Raw genomic sequence first — 22,314 nt, forward strand, 5'->3', positions numbered from 1 at the left:
TTTAACACGCTGTGCAAGGCAAGAGATCAAACCTGTGTCCTGGTGCTGCAGAGATGCCACCAATTCTGTTGCACTACAGCGGGAACTACAGCAAAGGATATAAATAGACATTTCTCCAAAGAAAACTTACAAATGGTCAATAAGCATTAAAAGGTGCTCAATATCTTTAGTCGTTAGGAAAATACAAATCAAAACCATTTCAGGCCCACTAAATAGGATGGCTAGAATCATAAAGATGGACAATCAGAGTTCCCCTGGTGGCACAGCAGAAATGAATCTGACTATATCCGTGAGGATGCGGGTTGGATCCCTGGACTCACTCAGTGGGTCAGGGAACCAGCAGTGAGCTGTGGTGTAGGTCACAGACACGGCTCGGATCCCATGTTGCTGTGGCTGTGGCTTAGGCTGGTCGCCCTGGTTCCGATTGGACGCCTAGCCCGGGAGCTTCCATATGCCGCAGGTGCAGCTCTAAAAAATAAATAAATAAGGAGATCTCGCTGTGGTGCAATGGGAACTGTAGGGTCTTGTGAGCGCTGGGATGCGGGTTCAGTCCCTGGCCCCGGACAGTGGGTTAAGGATCTGAGGTTGTCTCAGCTGTGGCTTAGGTGGCAACACCAGCTGGGATCTGATCCCTTGGTCCAGGAGCTCCATATGGCGTGCATCAGTTTAAATAAATAAATAAATAAATATTTTGAAATAAAATGGTGATGCCACTTTGGGAGAAGGTGGACAATTCCTCAAAATATTAAACATGGAGTTACCATGTGACCCAGCAATTTCACCCCTAGATATGGACTTTAGAGAAATAAAAGCTTATGTCCACACGAAAACTTATATATGACTGTACCTAGCAGCATTATTTATAAACAACATGGAGTAGATCCATACATCGGACCACAAAAGCGGGTTAAGGATCGGTGTTGTCACGGCTATGGCTCAGGTCACTGCTCTGGTGCAGGTTTGATTCCACATGTCTCCAAAGAAAAAGAAAAAAGAAGAAGAAAAGAAAGAAGGCAAGAAAAGGAAACAGAAAGAAGAAAAGAAAAGGAGTTCCCGTCATGGTGGAAACAAATCCAACTAGGAACCATGAGGTTGCAGGTTCGATCTCTGGCCTCCCTCAGTGGGTTAAGGATCTGGCGTTGCCGTGAGCAGTGGTGTACGTCGCAGACTCGGCTCGGATCCTGCATTGCCGTGGCTCTGGTGGAGGCCAGCAGCTCCAGCTCCGATTAGACCCCTAACCTGGGAACCTCCACATGCTGCAGGTGTGGCCCTAAAAAGCAAAAAGAAAAAGGAAAAAGGGAAAAAAAGAAACACCCTGCCACATCCCTACCCTTTTGGCTTCCACCATCTGTCAGTGTCTCCCATTGGCCAAACCAGCCCAAAAGCCAGGGGGCAAAGAAGTTTGGGAAGCGTAGTCCGTGAAGCTGATCGGGCAAGGGAAGGACAGGGATGGATCTCTCACTTCCCCCGGGCACGTGGTACTCAGGCTAGAAACAGGTGTCCAATCAATACATGGCCCCCCCCTCCCCTGCTTTGGGCTGGGCCCCTGTCTGGGACCAGATGGCCTGCCCTGGGGGCTTTTTGAATGTAAATAACCTGATGATTCATGATCCTATGATGAGTGAGTGGGACCGTCACTCTCTGTCACTTTCTCCTACACCTCACACGCCTTGGTCCCAGGAGGCACCTGAGTCCAGACCCCAAGTGAGGCAGGACTGGAGGGAGGAGCGGGGTGGGAGGGGCAGGGAAGAGGGTGGCTCCTCTCACAAGCTTAAAAGGGGCTCCTACCACTTCCTCCCCAGACAGAGGCCCGGCACAACCTTCCTGTGTGGTTTCAGCAGCCAAGAGTGACATGGACCTGGGTGAGTGAGCCTCCCCCCAGGGTGAGAAAGAACAGCAACTGGGGGCCTTTCATCACCCAGACCGATCTTGTGGAATGAGGGGGGGCGGGTGGAGGATGGGGTGGAAGACCTGGGGGAGCCTCCCAGAGGAATCAAGTGGCTTTGGTGGGGATCAGTGGCTGCTCCCGGAATACCACTTTGTTCTCCCAGGCACCAAGGGTGCGCCTTTCAGGCCTGGGGCAGGGAGTAGCCACTGGCCCCAGGAAAGTCAAGGAGGTCGTATCGTTCCGGAGCAGTAGGGATTGCAAAAGGCGGCCGGGCTGGAGTTGCTGGAGATCTGGACAGCACTCAAGCAGTCTCAGACCAGGCTGATGGGTGAGGCTCTCTGGGACCTATTTCAACCGAGGAAATTCTCCCTGGAGGGCCCCGGACCCTCCATTCCCCCTCCGATCCCCACCTTTCTCCCCTGCGAAATAGAGACTAGACTCTCTGCTCTCTTGGGGTTACGAGGAAGAGCAGATTAAAGGTGAGGGCGTTGTGCAGAGGGAGCCAGGCAACACCCCGCAAGCGGAGTGTGTTTTCTCTCTGCTGCCACGGGCGAGCCTCTTGCAAGTCAAAGGCTGGGTGGGCAGCCTGAAATGAGACGCTGAGGGGAAGCCAGGGCCTCCAGCACAACCCCCAGCCCCACTCACTTTTTCTACCTGGGGAGCTGACTCTTTCCTTGAAAAAGCCCGACCTCTCTTCTAACCTCTTAACCAGAGGGAATCCAAGGGATGCCCTAAGGGGGTCCTGGGGGCGTTCATCCAGCTCTGGAGGCCCCCACTTATAAATCTCGGCTGAGGCTACAAAGGCCAGGTTCTTGGGCAGCTCATTCTCGCCAGCAAGCAAAGCACCACGGCAGCCTCAAAGCCACAAGGGGTTGGCTTTAAAAAGTGAAGGTTCCCTGTGCTGTCCTCACCCCTCCCCACCACACCACAGCCTCTTGCCTTCATGCCTGCTTTTCTCTCCCACCCAGAACCCTGGGTGGGCCTGGTGAACAGCCGTTGAAGGGCTAAAGTGGCTGTCCCATTGAGCTGGCAAGGTCTGATTCTCGCACCTCTGATCCCCAGGTGTTTTGGGGACATGAGCAGAAAATGTCTGTGGAGTGAATGAATGAATGGCATCAAAAACTCTGATGGGGGGGTGTTATTGGCCACCCTGAGGCATATGGCGTTCCCAGGCCAGGGATCAGATCCGAGCTGGAGTTGCAAACTAACCTGAAGCTGCAGCACCCACCGTGCGGGATCAAACCCGTGGCCCAGTGCTCCCAAGACACCACTGATCTCATTGTGCCACAGCAGGAACATCTCATTTTAGTTTTTTAAAAACCTCTTCCAACGTCCCCTCCTCCCAGCAGCCTGCCCTCTAATCCCACTCCCCAGACGCCCACCCATACTGACCGCAGTCCCAGAATGCAGATGTCATCCCTTAGAGACCCCACTCCTGCCTCTGGGTTTGACCTCCACAAAGGAAGGCAAGCAGGTCCCCGTGGTGTGCTGGTAAAGGCTGCAAAACCGGCTCCCCTGAATTGTAGTGCATGCCAATTTCCACGGTGTAAATTTTCCCGCCATAGCTGATCTTAAGCTTCAGTCAATGTCAAGCCATGAAATGACTGAGCACAGAGTCGGAGAGATGCCCACGGCAGACTCAACGAGCCGTGAGAGCAGGCCCGGGGCAGCATGGAGGGATCTCTTCCAAGACTAGGTGGGGTGATGCCAGATTCACGGGCATTAATTCGAGGAAGAAGGTTCCTTTAGGGCAGGAGACCTCTGGTCCAGGAGAAAGGGATGTTTCCGCTGCTTCACTCAATTCGAGAGAGCCCCAACGGCTGGCGGGCCGAGCCCCAAATACTGGTAGGAGGGGACACCACTGAGGTGCTTTGCTCAGATCAGTCTCTGGGGCTCCAGCCGTTGGTACGGCGGGTGGACCACGAAGGATCTGTTTCTCTCTCTTTGTCGGCCAAGTTTCTGTTACACAAAATGAAAACACCCAACAAGGCTGAGCTGGTCTTTTTCATGATTTGAATGAGCAACCCTGAGGCGCCTTCCCCATCTTCAAGAAATGGGGCCTAAGGCCTCCGTTAGAATCTTCCTCGGTTAGAAAGCAGAGAAGAGAAAAACGAGCTGTGAGAAACTCATCTCCTGCAGGGATGGCAGTAGAGGGGATGCTGAAGGAATTCAGGGCCAATCCCTCCCGGCCTTCGGGGAGCCTGGCTGCAGGGAGCCTGGCGGCTCCTCTTTGCTCGGTACTTTCAGGCAACTGCCACGGTGGAGGAATTCAGACACGATCGGTCTCGTGTGTTGGGGAAGAGACACATGATGTCAATAAACCACTGCAAGCCAGGGGAAGAGACAGTGCAAGTGGGGTAAGAGCAGGTTGATTATGAAACTCCAAGAAGAGAACAGTGAATATGCGTCAGGGGAGCATTTAGGTTGGGTTTTGAAGGACGTGCAGGAGTTATCACACCAGACAAGGAGGAGCAAGGGGTCCAGGATGCGGCAGGGGGAGCAAACTTGATCACCATCAGAGACCGATAATGTCATTGAGGGAATGGGCATAAGATGTAGTAAATGGAGGGGAGGGGAGGGAATTGATTCGCGGAGGGGATAAGCCCCACATAAAGGCATCCAGATCCATTTTGTTTGTTTGCTTTTGCAAACTCCAAGTAGCCAAGCAGAAGATCCTGGGGACTCAGACTGCAGGCTCCCAGCTGGTCAGCTCTGGCCAAAGCTAGTGGAGACAAGAAAGAAGCAAGCTGAGGAGGGTAGAAAGAACCGGCCATGCCAAGGAGGAGGGAAGGAAGAGAGTCAGAAGGAAGGACAGGTGGGCTGATCTTTAAGATTCCGTGCGGCATTGCTAAAACATTACTGCTTTTTCCTGAAAGCAATGAGGAGCCAGTGAAGAGTTTTCTATTTCAACTAGGGGAGTTAAAGGACATGACTTGTGTTTCAGAGGAACTCCGGAGCGCAAAGCCTTCTGTCAGGGGCCAGCTCTGAGATATTTGGGGAGAGAAGCAACAGAACTGGGTGGCCAGGGGGATGGAGAAGAGTGAGGCCTCCCTTTATGCTCCACACAGGCCCCTAAACACAGCAGGCTCATCAGAAAGGAAGGAGCAAGAGGGCCATTCAGTTTTCAGATCCATTGCTTAGCAGCTGTGTGATCACAGACAAGTGGCTTAACCTCTCTGGGTCTCTCTTTTCTGGAATATAGAATGGGACTCCCAAGAGGTAACTCACAGGATGTTAGGAAGAAGAGGTACATGAAGCCAGAGCGACAGCAGGGAAGAGAAGTTAGGGGTGTGATTTCTGAAGTTAGATGGATTCAAAGCCCAGCCCCACCAATGGCCAGTTGTATGACTCTGGGAAAGTTACTAATCTCTAGTTTCTCTAGCTGGGAGCTAAGGTTGGAGTTCTAGGGAATTTCCTTCTCATTGTGATCATTACTAGAAACTCAAGAACTCAGAAAACACCCAACACATAAGTCAACCACTCCTCAACCCCCGGAGATGTCCAGCTTCTCTGGTTCTACCCAGGCTGCTGCCCAAGGTCGGTTGCTTTATGACTTTGTAACAGACAGAAATAATTTGAGTCAAGGCCGTTGACCAGGCCCCCCCTCTGCCACCCACACCAGAGTTTCCATAAGTTCCAATTTGGTCACCTGTCTTGAAAACAGCCTATTCTGGTCCTGTAAGATCCCAGCCCATCTACCACCTCCAACACACCTGGAATGAGACCCCATCTATACCCACACCCCAACCCCCCCCTCCTCCCCTCCCCTCCCCCAGACTGAGGTGAAGAACTGGGCCAGGGCCCAAGAGAGGGGATTGATGGAGTAAAATAGAAACACAACTCTTGCTCCTCGTATTTCACCCGTTGTGACATCAAAACTTTGAGGTTTCTCAGTTCTCACTGACAGTCAGAGCGGGCTTTCTCTAGAGTAACCGAAAGACGTGTACGTGTTCAAAGAAACCTCGAGCGCTTCACACCAAGATGAGTCAGTGGAGGACGGGCAGCGCGTTGGACCCTGAAGAGAGTGTGCTTAGAGGTAGAGAGGGGGACTCAGGTTCAAGAGCTCGCGGGGTATTTCGGCCAGAACAGGCGACGAGGGAAAGGAGCTGCGATGTTGCACGGGATCCATTCCTGCCCCCCGCCCCCAGGCCTGCAAATACTCAAGTGCAAGCTAGGGATGATGGGACAGTGGGTGCCCGTCCCCAGAAATAGAAGACACAGCTACCAAGGCAGGTCCAAGTAGACAGAGGCGGGCTTGACTGCCACGCTTGGTATCTGAGCATCACGCTTACGGCTGGGTAGAGAGGTCCTAAGGATTTGGGAGGAGGGCGCGATGGGGGTTGACTTCAGAGATGCGCTTTAGGAAGGCGTGTCTCGCAGTAGCATGCAGCATAACTCGGGAGAAGTACTTGTTTATTTATGTGGCTCCATGTCCTCGCCCCTTTTCCCAGAATCCCCCAAGCCCAGAATCCGGCGGCGTTAGGCACGCTCTCTCGAGCGATACTGCAACTTGGGTGTCGTGTCACGATATTTCCAGCAGGTGGCGCTGTGGTCAAGGACACAGAATCCGTGAGACTGTGCTGCGCTGCTTCTTGGGAAGCAGAACCTCTTGCTTGCTAGAACCCGGGCCCCCCAAGTCCTCAGAAGGGGCCAGAAGAAGGGTCCCAAGCATTTCTCTATTGACCCTTCTGAAACTGGAGGTGCAGTGGGCTGGGCTAGTCCTGCCCTGTACTCATTCCTGGCATCACGGTTAGAGTCTCTCCTGTGGGCCAGTCCAGTTATAGGAAGGGAGCTACAAAGGTGAGGAGGGCATGGCTCCCAGGCTGTTAAGAAAGACGCAGCTTCCATATAAATTACCTGATGAACTGTGCGCCCTGCTCAGACCTCGGAGGAGATAAGTTCTGGGTCCAGGATTCAGCTCAGCCACAAAGCAAGACTGAGCCACCAGGTCCCACAAGAGGCCTTGGGAGAACCTGGGGTCCCAACCTGCTCTTCAGACCCAAGGAGAGCCTCCTAGCTTCCAGAAAGTGCTGAGGCTCTGACCCTGCTCTGGGCAAGTTAGGCAAGGGCCCTTCCCACAGCCAGCGTGCTTCCCTCTCACCGTCTCCCATGAAAAAAGTTAAAGAAGAGAAAATGTATCTACACACTTCAGTCAAAAAAAAAAAAAAAGGGAGGGAGTTCCTGTTGTGGCGCAGTGGAAACAAATCAGACTAGTATCCAGGAGGATGCAGGTTCGATCCCTGGCCTCGATCAGTGGGTTAAGGATCCAGCATTGCTGTGAGCTGTGGTGTAGGTGGAAGACAAGGCTCGGATCTGGCGTTGCTGTGGCTGTGGTGTAGGCTGGCAGTTGCAGCTCCTTCAACCCCTAGCCTGGGAACCTCCATATGCTGAGGGTTTGGCCCTAAAAAAGTGGGGGGGGGTAGCTACCACAGGGAATAGTCTCCATTTTACCCACAGGGCCACAGGGCAGGGTCCCCTCAGGGCACCTTGGAAGAAGGGCAAGCGGACATTCATTCATTCATTCATTCACTCAGCAGCACACAGTTCCCTGGGAACCCCCTCAGTGCTGGGTCTGCACTGGGTAGAAGGGACGAGGTCCCGGCCCCAAAGGCAGGCTGTCGGCGTGGGTGGGCCAGGTGGACAGCCAGTCAGCGCTGGATGGATGTCAGCTGGATGACGGGCTGCGGCAAAGCCTCGTGGGTCCCCCAGGAACCTTCCTATCTGTCCTTGAGAGGCCAGGAAGGAGCAGTCCGCCATCAGGCTCTGCGAAATTCTTCCTCATCCGGCCTCCCTCAGAAAACTCTCAGGGCTTCACATGTGGCTGCCCACTCACCTGGGTTCAGGAGAAATGCTCCCCACTGGCTCCTGGCACCCCAGCAGTGTGCAACACACACACACCACGCACACACCACACCACACACCACATCACACCACACACACCACACCACACCACACACACATGTGCCACACACACACCACACCACACATCACACACACACACACCACACACACACACACACCACACCACACACACACACACACACACCACACCACACACACACACACACACCACACACACACCATTTCCACCACCTCCACTTTGGGGCTTTGTTTTCTGTATAACCTGGAGCATGAGGGAGCCTCTCTGACCCGGGAGTCAAGGTCAAGTGAAGCTCAGCCTTGAAGGGTGGTCTAAGCCCGAGTGGGCTTCCCCGCTCCAGGAGAGGCCCAGAGCCAGGGGCAGGGTGGCCTGCCTCGGATCCAGCTCCTTTGCAGGACCTTGGGGAGTGGAGCGGGAAAGGAGGCGAGGGCAGGGAGCCTGGGCCCGGGGCTCCAAGGCACGGCCGGGTTCCGGGCAAACATGGCACCTGGAGTGTGTGCTGAGTTCCCCACAGGCTCCCGTCTCCATGGCCCTTTTTCATCACCGAGAGCCATCCCGGCCAAGCACTAACTCTCACCTTGTCCCCTGCAGGGAAGCCGATGAAGAAGAGCCTGCTGGTGGTGGCTCTCCTTGTCATTTTCCAGGTGAGGTCGCCGTCAAGGACACTCCCTCCCGGCCCCCACGCCCTCTTCCCTGAGCCCAGCCCTCCCCCGACCCCAGCCCTGGGGTTCTGGTGGAACCACCGGGCGTTTACTGGAAAGAAACAGACCCAGACACCCATTTGCCGTTCATGAAGCTGATGGCTGCCCCTCTCTATCTGCTGAGGGACCCTAGAAAGCCACAGGGGTTCCCTGCACCTCCTTTACTCCGTTTACATGAAAACGTGGGGGGAAGCAAGTTACCTCCCCTCCCCAGCCCACTTTCCCGCACCCCATCCTGGAGACAGAAACGTGGGCTCCACCTGAGTTCTTTGAGTTCTTGGAGAGAGAAGAGCTGCCAAAAGCAAAAGCGGTGAGGTTCCTGGGTTTTGCAACCACACCCACGCCTGTTAATCTTCCTATGTGAGCTGGTTTTTATCTTATCACCCGAGAGGCCTCCCTCCCCCAGCCTCCAGCCAGAGGCTCCCCTTGAAGGCCCAGTCCCCTTTGTGAAACAAAGAAACTGTTCCGAGCCCTGAGCCTCTATGGTGGCAGTGGGGGGCAGGGGATGGGGGGCCTGGAGCACATCCTTTCTCAGAGCCCTGAGCTCTGTGGGAGCAAAGCACCACCCCCACCCCCGCCCCCAGTTTACAGGTTTCAGCTTCTTAACCCCAGAACTGGAGACAGAAAATCTGCCCCCACCAAGTACCAGAGTTAGAAGAAACTAACTCAGGGAGTCGCTGCTTCCCCATTTGTTGGTGGTGGGGGAGCTCACTTGGAGGGGGAGGGGGCGGCTGAGGCCAGAGCTGGAGAGGCTGTGCCTCGGATTCTGGCTCTTTCCCAGGCTCTGCAGGCCAGAGAGGCAGCTTTCCAGGAGCTCCGGCCAGAGGCAGGCCCCAGGCTGGGCACTGTTCCCAAAACCCCATCCCAGAGGCCCCCTGGAGCTTGGGCGGCAGCCCACAGCCTGGCCCCCTGCCCATCACCACTCCCTCCCCTTCCTCCCCGGTTTCCAGGGCTCCGGAGGGGCTGGAGCGCTACCAGTGGAGCCTGGAAGGTTGGGGAAGGGACGAGGGACAGCTGGGCTCATCCTTCTCTTTGGGGGGCAGGGATGTGGGAGTGGCTCAAAGGGGCAGGATGTGGTGGGGCTGTGGGCTGCAGAGACGTCAAACCTGGTGGCCCCTGGTGAGGGGGTGGATATAAAGAAGGAAAGAGGAGGCAGGATGGGGCGGTGGGAAGTAGGTTTGGTAGAGGCCAGGTGTACAGCTCTCCGAAGCCCAGAACCCCATCATGTCCTGGGACCCCAGACTGAGGCCTTGGGGCCTTACCCCGAGTGATCAAGGGCAGCCAGCCTCTTCCAGGACTCCCAGGTGGTGATTGCACCCAGAAAAGGGAAAAGGGGTTGCCACCGACATTTCTTCTCGAAATAGCCATGCTCCCCAGAAAAGCCTCCTGGACATGATCTGGTCCTCAGCCTGTCCCCAGGCAGCGTCTGGAATGTGGACGTGAGAAAGAGACAGGATGCAGGGAAGCCAGGAAATTGGGGTCCCCTGCTGGCTGAGTAACCTTGAGCGGCTCCATCGCTTCTCCCAGAGCCCCCCTTTCTCATCTCTAGAGCCCCTCCAATTCCACAATTTATGACAGTCTATCCCATGGAGCTGCCCAAGGCCCAATTCTCAGAGGAAGGGCCAGGAGCTTCCTGAAGCTCCCCTCCAGCCCAGCCCCCAGCCCGGACAGCTCAGCTAAGGCTGTCCCCTCTCCTTCATTGATAAAATCACAGCAGGCTGCCTGAACCTTCACCCAGCCCTGCAGTTAGGCTAAAAAAAGCCCAGAGCAGCTGAGCCCGGCAGATTGGGATCTGCCAGAAGAGACAGCAAGCGGGTGGGGGGGATGGCAGCACACAGGGAGGGTGGAGACAGGACTGCGATTCCTTCCTGGGCCCGAGAAGACTCTGTCACAGCTGCGGCTGCGGCCCCACCATCCGCTCCTGAGAGAGCCGTGGAGGTCAGTGCTTGGGCCCACATCGCCGGAGCTCCCGCTGCATGTGGGGTGCTGTGTGCCTCGGGCCCTGGGGATCCGTAAGTCTTCAAGTCGCTCACCACCTAGGATCTCAGCAGCTTGCCCCAGACCAGGGCTTTGTGGCCTCTTAATGGGGCTTTGCCTTCCTCTCTTCTCACTCAAGGCCCCCCCTCAAATTAGCCCACGGGGCATTTGCCCTCAAAAGTTGGGGTGTTTTTGTAGGGCCTCCTCCGCCAGGAAGTTCTTTCTACGAGGTTCCAAAAGAGGCTCAGAAAGAAAGACACACAACCCCACTCTCCTGGAGCTTCCTGTGGGCCAAATAAAACCTCCATGGAGACACAATGGTGCCAGAACCTGGGTGAGGAAGCTCGCAGCAACTACATGGAGAGGCACCTATCTCCATTTCACAGACGAGAAAGCTGAGGCTTGGAGAGCTGAAGTGTGTTTAACCAGCTCCAGGCTCACGAGACCCCAAAGCCCAGACTCCTTCCGGTTCACTGTCTGCACGTGTCAGGTCAAGTCTCTCTGAGCTCGAAAAATCAGACCCTGGCTACTTATCAGAACTGCACCAGGCCTCTGAAATCATCTGGACAAGATCCCCTAGGTCATATGCATGTTGAAATTTTTTTTGGGGGGGGGGTCTTTTTGTCTTTTTAGGGCCGCACCCACAGCATGTGGAGGTTCCCAGGCTAGGGGTCCAATCAGAGCTGTAGCCGCCGGCCTATGCCACCAGCCACAGCACCTCAGGATCCAAGCCTACACCACAGCTCAAGGCAATGCCGGATCCTTAACCCACCGAGTGAGGCCAGGGATCAAACCTGCGTCCTCATGGATGCTAGTCAGATTCATTTCTGCTGAGCCACGACGGGACCTCCTGCATGTCGAAATGCAGGAAACACAAGGTCAAACCACAGAATCCCCTGGGAAGTTTAGAAAAGGCGATTCCTGGGCCCCCAGCCCCTGAGAGTCTTGATTTGGTGGGTATCTGAGAATGTGCAGGTGATGCTGAGCAGAGTTTGAACCCGGGGCTCTGGACAATCCCAGGGCAGTGGGGGCTAGATCCGCTTAGCGAAGCGGGACGGCGTGTCCCCTGGGTGCTTCCCCGCAGGTGTGCCTGTGCCAGGATGAGGTCACGGACGACTACATCGGCGACAACACCACGGTGGACTACACGCTGTACGAGTCCGTGTGCTTCAAGAAGGACGTGCGGACCTTTAAGGCCTGGTTCCTCCCGGCCATGTACTCCATCATCTGCTTCGTGGGCCTGCTGGGCAACGGGCTGGTCATGCTGACCTACATCTATTTCAAGAGGCTCAAGACCATGACCGACACGTACCTGCTCAACCTGGCCGTGGCGGACATCCTCTTCCTCCTGACCCTTCCCTTCTGGGCATACAGCGCGGCCAAGTCCTGGGTCTTCGGGGTCCACGTCTGCAAACTCATCTTCGGCATCTACAAGATAAGCTTCTTCAGCGGCATGCTTCTGCTTCTCTGCATCAGCATCGACCGCTACGTGGCCATCGTGCAGGCCGTGTCGGCGCACCGCCACCGCGCCCGCGTGCTTCTCATCAGCAAGCTCTCCTGCGTGGGCATCTGGATGCTGGCCATGGTGCTGTCCACGCCGGAGCTGCTGTACAGCGGCACCCAGAAGAGCAGCAGCGAGCAGGCGCTCCGGTGCTCGCTCATCACCGAGCACGTGGAGGCCCTGATCACCATCCAGGTGGCCCAGATGGTGGTGGGCTTTCTGATCCCCCTGGTGGCCATGAGCTTCTGCTACCTCGTCATCATCCGCACCCTGCTCCAGGCGCGCAACTTCGAGCGCAACAAGGCCATCAAGGTGATCATCGCCGTGGTCGTGGTCTTCGTGGCCTTCCAGCTGCCCTACAACGGCGTGGTCCTGGCCCAGACGGTGGCCAATTTCAACATCACCAGCGGCACCAGCTGCGAGCTCAGCAAGCAGCTCAACATCGCCTACGACGTCACCTACAGCCTGGCATGCGTCCGCTGCTGCGTCAACCCCTTCTTGTACGCCTTCATCGGCGTCAAGTTCCGCAGCGACCTCTTCAAGCTCTTCAAGGACCTGGGCTGCCTCAGCCAGGAGCGGCTGCGCCAGTGGTCCTCGTGCCGGCACACCCGGCGGTCCTCCATGAGCGCCGAGGCCGAGACCACCACCACCTTCTCCCCCTAGGAGGCTCCTCCGCCTGGACCAGAGGCTCCTCTCCCGGGGATACCCCCACCCCAGGGTCGAGGGGGCGATGGTGGGACTCCGAACCCGACGGCCGCTGCAGGAAAGGCGGTTCTGGCCATTCTGGTTTCTCGCGTGATGAAAAGCCCAAGGCCACGGAAGACAGAGGAAGCCCAACCCTAGCTACCTCAACCCAGGCTGCCAAGAAACGGGTGGCAGAGGAGCCACCCCAGCTCCTGCCACACTCCAAGAGCAAGGCCACCGTCCCCACACCCAAAACCAAGGGTCCAAGACAAGTTCACACCCTCCGGGGGGAAGGGGCAGGCGTTGGTGGGAGCTAGGCTGGTGGAGGGGACCTGGCACCTTCTTCCTCTGGCCTCGAAAGAAGCCCTCCCCGCGATGCAAGGGTGGAGGCAGCCTCTTCCAGAAAGCAAGGCGACCAGAGACAGGGGGGCAACTTCTTGCCTGGGCAGGGGGAGGGGGACGCGAAGGGGTCCAACCAACTCTCGGAATCCCTCCCTCCATCTCTCTTTTTCTGCTGTCATCCAAGCCAGCAAGAAACAAGCTCCAAGCATCCCGAGCGCCCTCGCCTGCCGCCTCTCCTCAGGCTGCTGCCTCCCAGACTCTCCAGGCCAAAGGGATGTGGTGTTTTCCCACAGGCCAGGGCTCTGGGGCACAGAGGACTTGGGGCTGGCCCGTCTCAGGTCTCAGCTCTGCTAGGGTGGGAGGAGAGCGCCAGGAGGAAGGTCAGGGGGCCAGGGGTGGGTGACAGTGCCGGCCGCTGCAGGCCAAAGAGCTGCTGCTTTGTTCTTTGCTAGACGGGGACAAAAAAAAAAAATCTCTCATCCTGTTCTGCTTTCAAGTCATGAAGAGAGCACGTTTTACTCGTACACAAATAAAAGTTTTCCTTTGAGGAAACAACAGCTTTAAAAGAAAGGGAAAAAAATATTTTTTGGTAAATAGCAAATGAGAGTGTTCTTGTTTTGCAAGCCCCACACCCCGCCTGACGTCCCCCCCCCCATCCCTCTTCTCCCCCAGGCCTCGCTGCTCGGAGGGGCTCAGAGCCACGAGGTCTGCTGAGCTTTGCTCTGGGCCCTTCCAAGGGCACAGGCCAGAGAGGCAGAGAAGGGCAAGGGGGGCCCGAGGCGCTCATGGGATGGGACCCAAGCTTGCGCGGTCAGCAGTGGCCCAGAGATGCTGGTCTGAGCTGAGCTTTGAAAAGAACCCAGTTATCCCTGTCACCTCTATGGCTGGGAACTGTCCCGGAGCTTTGGTCACCTTTACACACCATCCTGCTGCTCTGTTCCAGCTCAGTCTGGACCTAGGGCCCCGGACCTTTGATGGGTCCCCTCCGGCTCTCAAAATTGCTGTTCAGAGGGAGGGCCTCTCCCTGGCCTCCACCTACCACAATATCCTGGATCCTGGGCTTGGGATGGGACCCTGTGATGGGCTGCACCCTTTGCAGGATGCTCAAGAGCCAGGTCCGCCCATGACCTTCCCTGCCAACAGCATCGTCGCAGCAACGGGCCTTCTGTGGTGTGGGTACCCGCCGTGGAGGGGCAAGGATGGAGGAACTGCCACTGTCCCCACCACAGGTCCAGTATCCATGTCACTGGGTGCCCTGATGGCAGCCCAGACCCCGACTTCCCCAAGCCAGAAAGGTTAGTCCGAACTGTGACGTATGAGGAAGTGTCCGAAGGGCACGGTGCTACAGGGGCTCGGTCTGGAGGTGGGGGGAGCTGAGGCCCTCATGCAAAAGGTGATGCCATCAATTTTCCAAAGTGAAAAGAGCCTGGTTGGAAACGGAGGCTGCCCCTTCTCTCATCTCATAAGCACATCACATGACCTCCCTCCTCGGGATGCCCTGGGCCCCACTTGTCAGCTGGCCTCCGAGACGGGCACCCATGCCCTGAGAAGGATAACGCTGGCACAGGCACAGCAGCGTGGAGCCGTGGCACCAGCAGCCGCGTTAAATATTAACAGGTGCAGCTTCGAGGGTGCGAGAGCCATGGGGCGGGAGGGGTGACCCCAGGGCCACCGGGGGCCCCCCCGAGGCGACCAGGACTGGGATGTGGGGGTGTGGGGGCCGCTGACGTGCACATGCTAGTGAGGTTCCAGATGGGAAAATGATCCTGGGTTCCTGAAGGAGAGGAATGTAACAGAGCAATCATGAACAGGAAGCCAGGCCAACCGCACAAACACGCCACCTCGGCTTCGATACATTTTTCTAAAATAATTGGACATCTCCAAGCAGTTACAAAACTCCCAGCAGTGTTCAGTCCCCAAACTGCTGTATCTCGGAAGCTCTGACCTTGACCGTTTGCTGACCTGCTCCCCGCTCCCTCACCCGGTTCTCTCACATGCCTGGCCTGAACTTGGTGTGGGCGGTGGGGGTGCTGGGAAGAAGGAAGGCCCTCACTCCTCCTCCCCCGGCCTCTCTTTCTCTCTCTTTCTGCCATCTTCTTCATAGCCCTGCCCCATCTCCCCAGGTTCACAGTCCCCACGGCCCCGCTGTCTCTCTTGCAGTTCCCCCACTTCTTTCCACCTCCAGCCCCTCGTCTGCAACCCACCCCCCCATCCTCCCTGGTAACAACCCCAGGCTACAGATCTGCCATATTAGCCAGAAGCCCCAACCTCTCAAGTCACAGACTTGCAGAACTCCAAGGGACCTCAAAAATCGACTGGTCCAACCCCAGTTATTCTCTAGTTGGGAAAACTGAGGTCCAGAAGGAGGAACTAACTTGCTTTAAGGGATGATAGTACAACCCAGGGATAGTAGATAAACTCGCTTTGGGGGCCTGAGGATCTGGCAGGACTACAGGAGGCAGGCGGGGGAGAGCAGAGTCTCTGGAGCCCGGCCAGCGGTGAATCTCATCTCTGCTGCTTCCCAGCTGTGTGACCTTCAGCTGTTGCTCAACGCCTCTGAGTCTCAGATTTCCCAACTGCAGAATGGACAGCATTTGGCAAACATGTAGCACTGCGCCTGGAATGTTGAGTGCGGTGTGAGGAGCAAGGACTGGGCAGCCAGATTGCGTGGTTTGAATCTCAGCTGCACTCTCTGTGCCTCGATTGCCTAATCTGTACAATGGGGTTGATCACCGTACCTACCTCCAAGGGTTGTCGTGAGGGGTAAGTGAATTCATATGTACATGCAATGCTTAGAAATCTGTACAAAAGTGTTGATGGTGGGAGTTTCTTTGTGGCACAGTAGGTTAAGGATCCAGCACTGTCACTGCAGAGGCTTAGGACACTGCTGTGGCTCAGGTCACTGCTGTGGCTCAGGTTTGATCCCTGGCGCAGGAATTTCCATTTGCTGTGGGCATGCCAAAAAAAAAAAGTGTTCTTGGTAATTATTAAGACTTTTAATAAGAAGGTGGTGCAGCAGAAACAAACCTGACTAGTATCCATGAGCAAGAGGGTTTGATCCCTGGCCTTGCTCAGTGGGTCAAGGATCCGGCGTTGCCGTGAGCTGTGGTGTAGGTCACAGACGACGCAGCTCGGATCCTGAGTTGCTATGGCTGTGGCTGTGGTGTAGGCCGGAAGCTGCAGCTCTGATTCACTCCCTAGCCTGGGAACTTCCATATGCTGCGGGTGCGGCCCTAAAAAGCAAAAAAAAAAAAAAAAAAGACTTTTAATAAATGATAGCTTAAAAAAAAAAAAAAGCCACTAACTACAAGGAAACCAAATTCATTTCCTTCCCCATACATTTTTATAAATCGGGCTGGAGCAGCTTTGAGATTAGTCTCCCCTGCCCACCCATTATGCAGATGAGTCAACTGAGGCCCTGAGAGGGAAAGGACTTGCCTGAGGTCTCTCACGAGCTCTTGGCACTGCGAAACTCGAAACTCGAAGCTGGGTTCCCAAGCCCCAGAGCTCTTCCCCCCACCCTCCTATTGTCACTCACACATCCCTACACATCCACCCTGGCACACACCAGCCTCCTCCCAGACTGCCTAGCTCTTCTCTGGCAGGTCCCATCCCTCTTGTCCTGTGGCCAGGTCTCCTCTCCCCTCCAGTAGTGCCCACCTTTGCCACAAGGTCAGGGAGAACAAAGTGCAAAAGACATACGGCAGCAAGTCCAAAAGAAATCAGGCAACTGTTCTTTCGAAGAAAGGACCTTCTCCACAGGGAACTACATCCATTCTCTTGGGATAGACCATGACGGAAGACAGAAGAAGAGGAATGTTGTACAACTATAGATGTAATAAAATTCATTGAGTAATTTAAAAAATATAAATCAAAAAAAATTTTAAGGAAAAGAAAAGAATATATAGGCGTTCCCGTCATGGCTCATCAGAAACAAATCTGACTAGTATCCATGAGGACGTGGGTTCAATCCCTGGCCTTGCTCAGTGGGTTAAGGATCCGGCATTGCCATGAGCTGTGGTGTATGTAGGTGGCAGACGTGGCTTGGGTCTGGGTTGCTGTGGCTGTGGCCAGCAGCTGTAGCTCTGATTAGACCTCTAGCCTGGGAATTTCCATATGCCACGGTGCAGCCTTAAAAAAAAAAAAAAAAAGAGAGAGAGAGAGAAAAGGAATGTGTGTGTGTGTATATATATATATATATATATATATATATATGTGACTGGATGGCTTTGCTGTACAGCAAATAATTTGCACAACATTGTAAATCAACTATACTTTAATTCTAAAAATGCAAAAAAAAAAAAGCAAGAAAGGGCTTTCTCTGGGAGTTGGGGTCGCAGTTGCATTTCTATATTGAGAGGGAACTGTTGGAGGGAGAGGAAGCTGGCCTCTGCGGTGGGGGCTAAGGCAGATGAGATGGGGAGAGGGAAGGAATTCTGAGTGATGAGAAGAAGGCGGAGGAAGGAGGGCCAGGGTGGTCTAAGGATGAGAGGGATTGAACCTGCATCCTCAGGGACACACTATGTCAGGGTCTTAACCCGCTGAGCCACAACAGGGACCTCAACATAACCTTGTTTTTGTCTGTAGTTCACCCATCCCCGGGGAATCCACTGGCTGGGCTGCTCTATGCGTCACAATGACCACTACACAGCGTGAACTCCAGGTTCTCATCGTTGAATAAATAAACATTTCCCTGCAGGGCAGAGTGCCCGCGGGCTCAGCCTGGGGCTGCCGGCCCCATTCCCTCTCAGGCAGTAGTAGGTCTCAAGGTCAGACAGTAGGAGGGCAAGAGGGCAGGAGAGGAAACAGGACTGGTCCCAGGATCCTCCTGTGCCAAGGTCAGTGCTTGCTCGGGACAGAAGAGTTGATCATTGTTCTGAGTAAATACCTGACACTGTGAAGTTCTGCAGATGCTGCAGATGAAATGTCCCCAACGTCTTTCCCAATGTTTAAAAAGAGGCCTGGGAACGCGGGCACATTTATCTTGTATGGTTTACGCAAACGGCACTCGGTGCCGAGCCTCAACCTGATCACATGCAAAGCCCAAGGGGTGCGTTTTTCTTCCCGGACTAGGGGGACTTGGGGGACATAACCAAAGACCAGTGGTCAAGCCAGGCACCAGAAGCCACCCACAGGGGCACCAACTCTGCCTCCAACCCCTCCTCCCCAGCAGCCTACTCCCTGGACACCGCCGGCTCACCCGCACCGACCCCTCTTTCCACTGCACACCTGCTCAGCTCACCTCCACTTCAGAGATGCTCACCTGCCCAGTGGGCAAGCTCGGGAGTCCAGGGAAAAGGGAGTGGGAGAAGGATGGAAGGCTCTGGGCGGATGGATACGTCCCTCGGCCGGCCCCTCCCAGAACAAGACACAGACCTGGACCCTCCCCCCTGGGGATCCTCCAATCTCGTCAAAGGCAGAACTTGGGACTTTCATCCAAGAACTACACCTGTTCGGGCCCCACCCCACCCAGGCCCGCATAGCCTTGGGGAGACCCTGGGCTACTTGGAGCTTGTGAGCTTTCACTGCTGGGAGAGTCAGACAGAGCTGAGTGATAGCAGGGGAGCGCGGGGGTGGGGGGGGTGGGGGCGAGGAGTGGAGAGTGATGGAAGGGATGCAGAAAACAGAGCCTCAGAGAACAGAACCTCAAAGAAGGCGGGGCGGGGGGAGGGGCTGTATTAAGTTCGAAGTGGGGACGGGCTTACGGGTACCCAGTGCCTATGATGTGCCAGGACTGTGCTAGATACACCACCTCCTGCTGAATTCTGTGACAGCAGGTGAGGAAACTGAGGTTCAGAGAGCTTGTGTAACTCACCTACGGTAACACAGCTAGCAAGAATAACTACAGCTTCCTTAGGATGTTATCATGTGCTACACACTGTACTAAGCATCGTATCTTATGCCATTTAATTCTCACAATATCCCTACTAGAATCCTATTTTATTTTATTTTTATTATTATTATTTTTTTAATGGCTGCACCCGGAGCATACAGAGGTTCCCAGGCCAGGGGTTAAATCCGAGCCACAACTGTGACTTACACTGCCGCTGAGGTAACACCGGATCCTCTAACCTACTGTTCCGGGCCAGGGATTGAACCTGTGCTTTGCAGCCACCGGAGCCACTGCAGCCAGATTCTTAACCCACTGTACCACAGTGGAAACTCCTAGAGTCCCATTTAGAAAATAGGCAGTTGATGGAGTTCCCATCGTGGCACCATGGAAAAAAATCTGCCTAGGAAACATGTGGTTGCGGGTTCGATCCCTGGCCTCACTCAGTAGGTTAAGGATCCGGCGTTGCTGTGAGCTGTGGTGTAGGTTGAAGACATGGCTCGGATTTGGTGTGGCTGTGGCTGTGGCTGTGGCTGTGGCGTAGGCCAGCAGCTGTAGGTCCGATTCGACCCCTAGCCTGGGAACCTCCATGTGCTGCGGATGCAGCTCTAAAAAGACAGAAAAAAAAAAGAAAGGAAGAAAGGAAGAAAAATAGAAAATAGGCAATTGAGACTCAGAGGGATTAAGGAAGTTTGTCGAAGTCACACTGCTACCCTGATTTCAGGCAGTTCCAGCTGGCTTTCAAAGCCCATGCTCTGGACACTCCTTTACGGGGCCAAAGAAATAACTCTTTATTCATGGCCAAATATGTATGGAGCCCCTCCTTTGTGCCAGCCATTGTGCTAGGTACAGCCACTGTTCCCAAACCCCCTGGACGCCGAGCTCTGACTTAGGAAGAAGGAAAAGCAAATAACAAAGACAGAGCCTCGCTGGCCCAGGGGGATGTGACCCCACACTAGGCAGCAGCCAGGTCTTGGCTGCTCCCTGAGCACTGGTCTCCCCTTCTCTCCTTGGGCCCTGCTCTCCCCACAGGCTTCCCGCACAGGCCCGCCCTGCGGGGTTTTATGCTTGGGAGCTGATTGTCCCGGCTCTGCCACAGGCCGAGTGGGCAACACGGGCAGGTCAGCTCCTCTCTCTGGGCCTCGGCCTCCTTAGCCGTGAGATGAGGGCACTGGATTCTATAATCTCCACCATCCCTTCCAGCTCCCAAGGGCTGCCAGGTACCTTGTCTGGGTGGGGTCAGCCAGACGGGGCTCTGGGCACGTCGTCGGCGTCGTTGCGGCCTGGAAGAGGCCCAGAGTGAGTGGGTGAGGGGCTGAGGAAGCTGCCCCACCTCCAGCTGTGGTTTCTGGTGGGGCCACCGTGGCAGCAGGTGAAGGGAAGTGCTTGTCACCCAGGCAGTAAAACAAAAGCCTCCCTGGGGCACTGTGGAAGGAGGCAGCCAAGGCGCCAAAAATAAAACACACCTTTCCTTTGATAGACCCCAGCAGCTGCCTGGGGCCTGGCCTGGGGGTGGTGAGGAGAGAGCTCAGATTTCATGCCCAGCCCCCCTCCACCACCACCCACCACACCCACACCCACTCACACACACACACACACACACACACACACAGCATAGTCACACATATACACACCCCGAGCAGTCACACGGGGCCTGTGCTCAGAAGGGCCCACACCTGATATGAAGCTCAGCTGTCTTCATTTGAAAATTCTTAATAATTTTTGAACAAGAGACCCAGCATTTTCCTTTGGGGCTGGGCCCTGCAAGCACTGTAGCTGGTCCTGCAGCTAGGTAGGCATTCACAGTACATGCATTTACAAGATGTTTAGGAAGCACAAGGTGTTTAAGAGTTCCTGTCGTGGCTCAGTGGTTAAAGACTCTGACTAGCATCCATGAGGATGCAGGTTCGATCCCTGGCCTTGCTTGGTGGGTTAAGGATCCAGCGTTGTCAGGAAATGTGGTGTAGGTTGCAGACTCAGCTCCGATCCCTAGTTGCTGTGACTGGAGCACGCAAATATTGGAGTTCCTGTTGTGGCTCAGCAGGTTAAGAACCCTACTTGTATCCATGAGGATGCAGGTTTGATCCCTGGCAGTGGGTTAAGGATCCAATGTTGCCACAAGCTGTGGTGTATGTCGGCAGCTATAGCTCCGATTTGACCCCTAGCCTGGTAACCCCCATATGCCATGGGGGTCACCCTAAAAAGACCAAAAAAAAAAAAAAGAAGCACACAAATATTTATGTTGGAGAGGACATACCCTGCACACCCATACATGCCCCCCCATCTTCATGGGCATTCACTAGGGCCCACTCACTAGGGCACACACATGACCCAGCTCAGACACCTGCAGCCCGTTAGCTGGGTTGACTTACCATTGGGGGTGTTGCCAAAACATGGCCTCTATCTGCTGGTGCCAAATAGAAAGGCCAACTTCTGAGGCAACCAAAGAATTCGCCACAAGAAAACTCCCGTGCCTTGACCTTTTAAGGGTAGCTTTCCCCCAGAGAGGAAGGAGGTCGCTCCTCTGGACAAAAGAGAACAGAAATCACTTGCTTTGGCCACAGAGTGAGGGGAGTGGCATTGCTACCCCGTGTGCTTTGATATCATGTGGTCCCCAACAGGTCCCAGCTGTACCCTCTTCTGACCACAGTTCCTTCCAGGAAAGGCGGCTTCAACCACCAGACTTAGCGTGTACAGATCAACTCCTGATTGGCTGGCCTAGCCCAGTGCCTGGCATAGAATAGGTCAAAAAACATTTGTGGAATCAATGTATGAATGGCTAATTTGGGGGTCTGCCCACGCTTTTGACTCATAAGTCTGAAATCTGCCCAAAACCCCCTGCATTGCCGAGCTATGCCCAGACCCATAGCCCCGCTGCGGAAAGAGGGCTGGTCAAAGCCAGAGGTAAGGGCGCCCTTTCAGACTTGCTGTCCTGGGAGAGTCCCAGGCAGTAAACAGACGACCCTGCCCTCCAACGTCCACCTCCGCCCCACCGGAGCACCCGGTCAGAGCCGTCTAGCTCTGACGCGGGCTCCACTGCAAATAGATGCTGTTTCCATGGGAACTGAAACCCCCGTTTGTTTTTCCCTCTAAGGCACTCTGTCATTTCCAGCACGGTCTGTGCCACGTCAGCATCGTACCCTCGAGGAGAGCGAGCCACTCCTGCGAGTTTGCATCCAGGGCAGGGAGGCTGAGCTGCCCCGGCGAGGTCACACCAAGGCTCCCCCCTGACAACCCCACAAGAAGGACCTCCGAGTGGCCACAGGCACCAGCCCCTGCCCACCTCCCCACTGCAGAGGGGCCCCACAGAGCAGGCAAAGCCAGAGATGAGTCCTTGAACCTTCCCGAGGGAGGTGGGGCGTTTGGGGGGGGGGTGCTCATTTCCAGTAAGAAGTAGGAGGAAAAAAAAAAGGTCTCAGTCTGGCAGCCTGGGCCCCAGCGATGGGTAACAGATGATTTCTGGCCATGGGGCGGGCGGGCCATGGCGGGGGGGGGGGGGGGTGTGCTCTC

General features: G+C 55.3%; 1 protein-coding gene across 1 annotated transcript; it reads left to right on the forward strand.

Annotated features, from left to right (window-relative positions):
• The first annotated feature begins 1,784 nt into the window (after positions 1–1,784).
• CCR7 (C-C motif chemokine receptor 7) lies at positions 1,785–13,568 on the forward strand. Its single transcript, XM_047758004.1, has 3 exons — positions 1,785–1,862; positions 8,361–8,413; positions 11,532–13,568. Exons 1-3 carry the CDS (start codon positions 1,853–1,855, stop codon positions 12,609–12,611), a joined length of 1,143 nt encoding a protein of 380 aa, XP_047613960.1. The 5' UTR covers positions 1,785–1,852; the 3' UTR covers positions 12,612–13,568.
• Positions 13,569–22,314: the final 8,746 nt, after the last annotated feature.

This window comes from Phacochoerus africanus, chromosome 14 (assembly GCF_016906955.1).
Source record: "Phacochoerus africanus isolate WHEZ1 chromosome 14, ROS_Pafr_v1, whole genome shotgun sequence".
Classification (NCBI taxonomy): Eukaryota; Metazoa; Chordata; class Mammalia; order Artiodactyla; family Suidae; genus Phacochoerus; species Phacochoerus africanus.

Bases quoted from the DNA above. Each gene is read 5' to 3' on its own strand.
- CCR7 (XM_047758004.1), top strand. The intron at 8,414-11,531 runs GTGAGGTCGCCG...GCTTCCCCGCAG, and splicing joins CTCTCCTTGTCATTTTCCAG to GTGTGCCTGTGCCAGGATGA.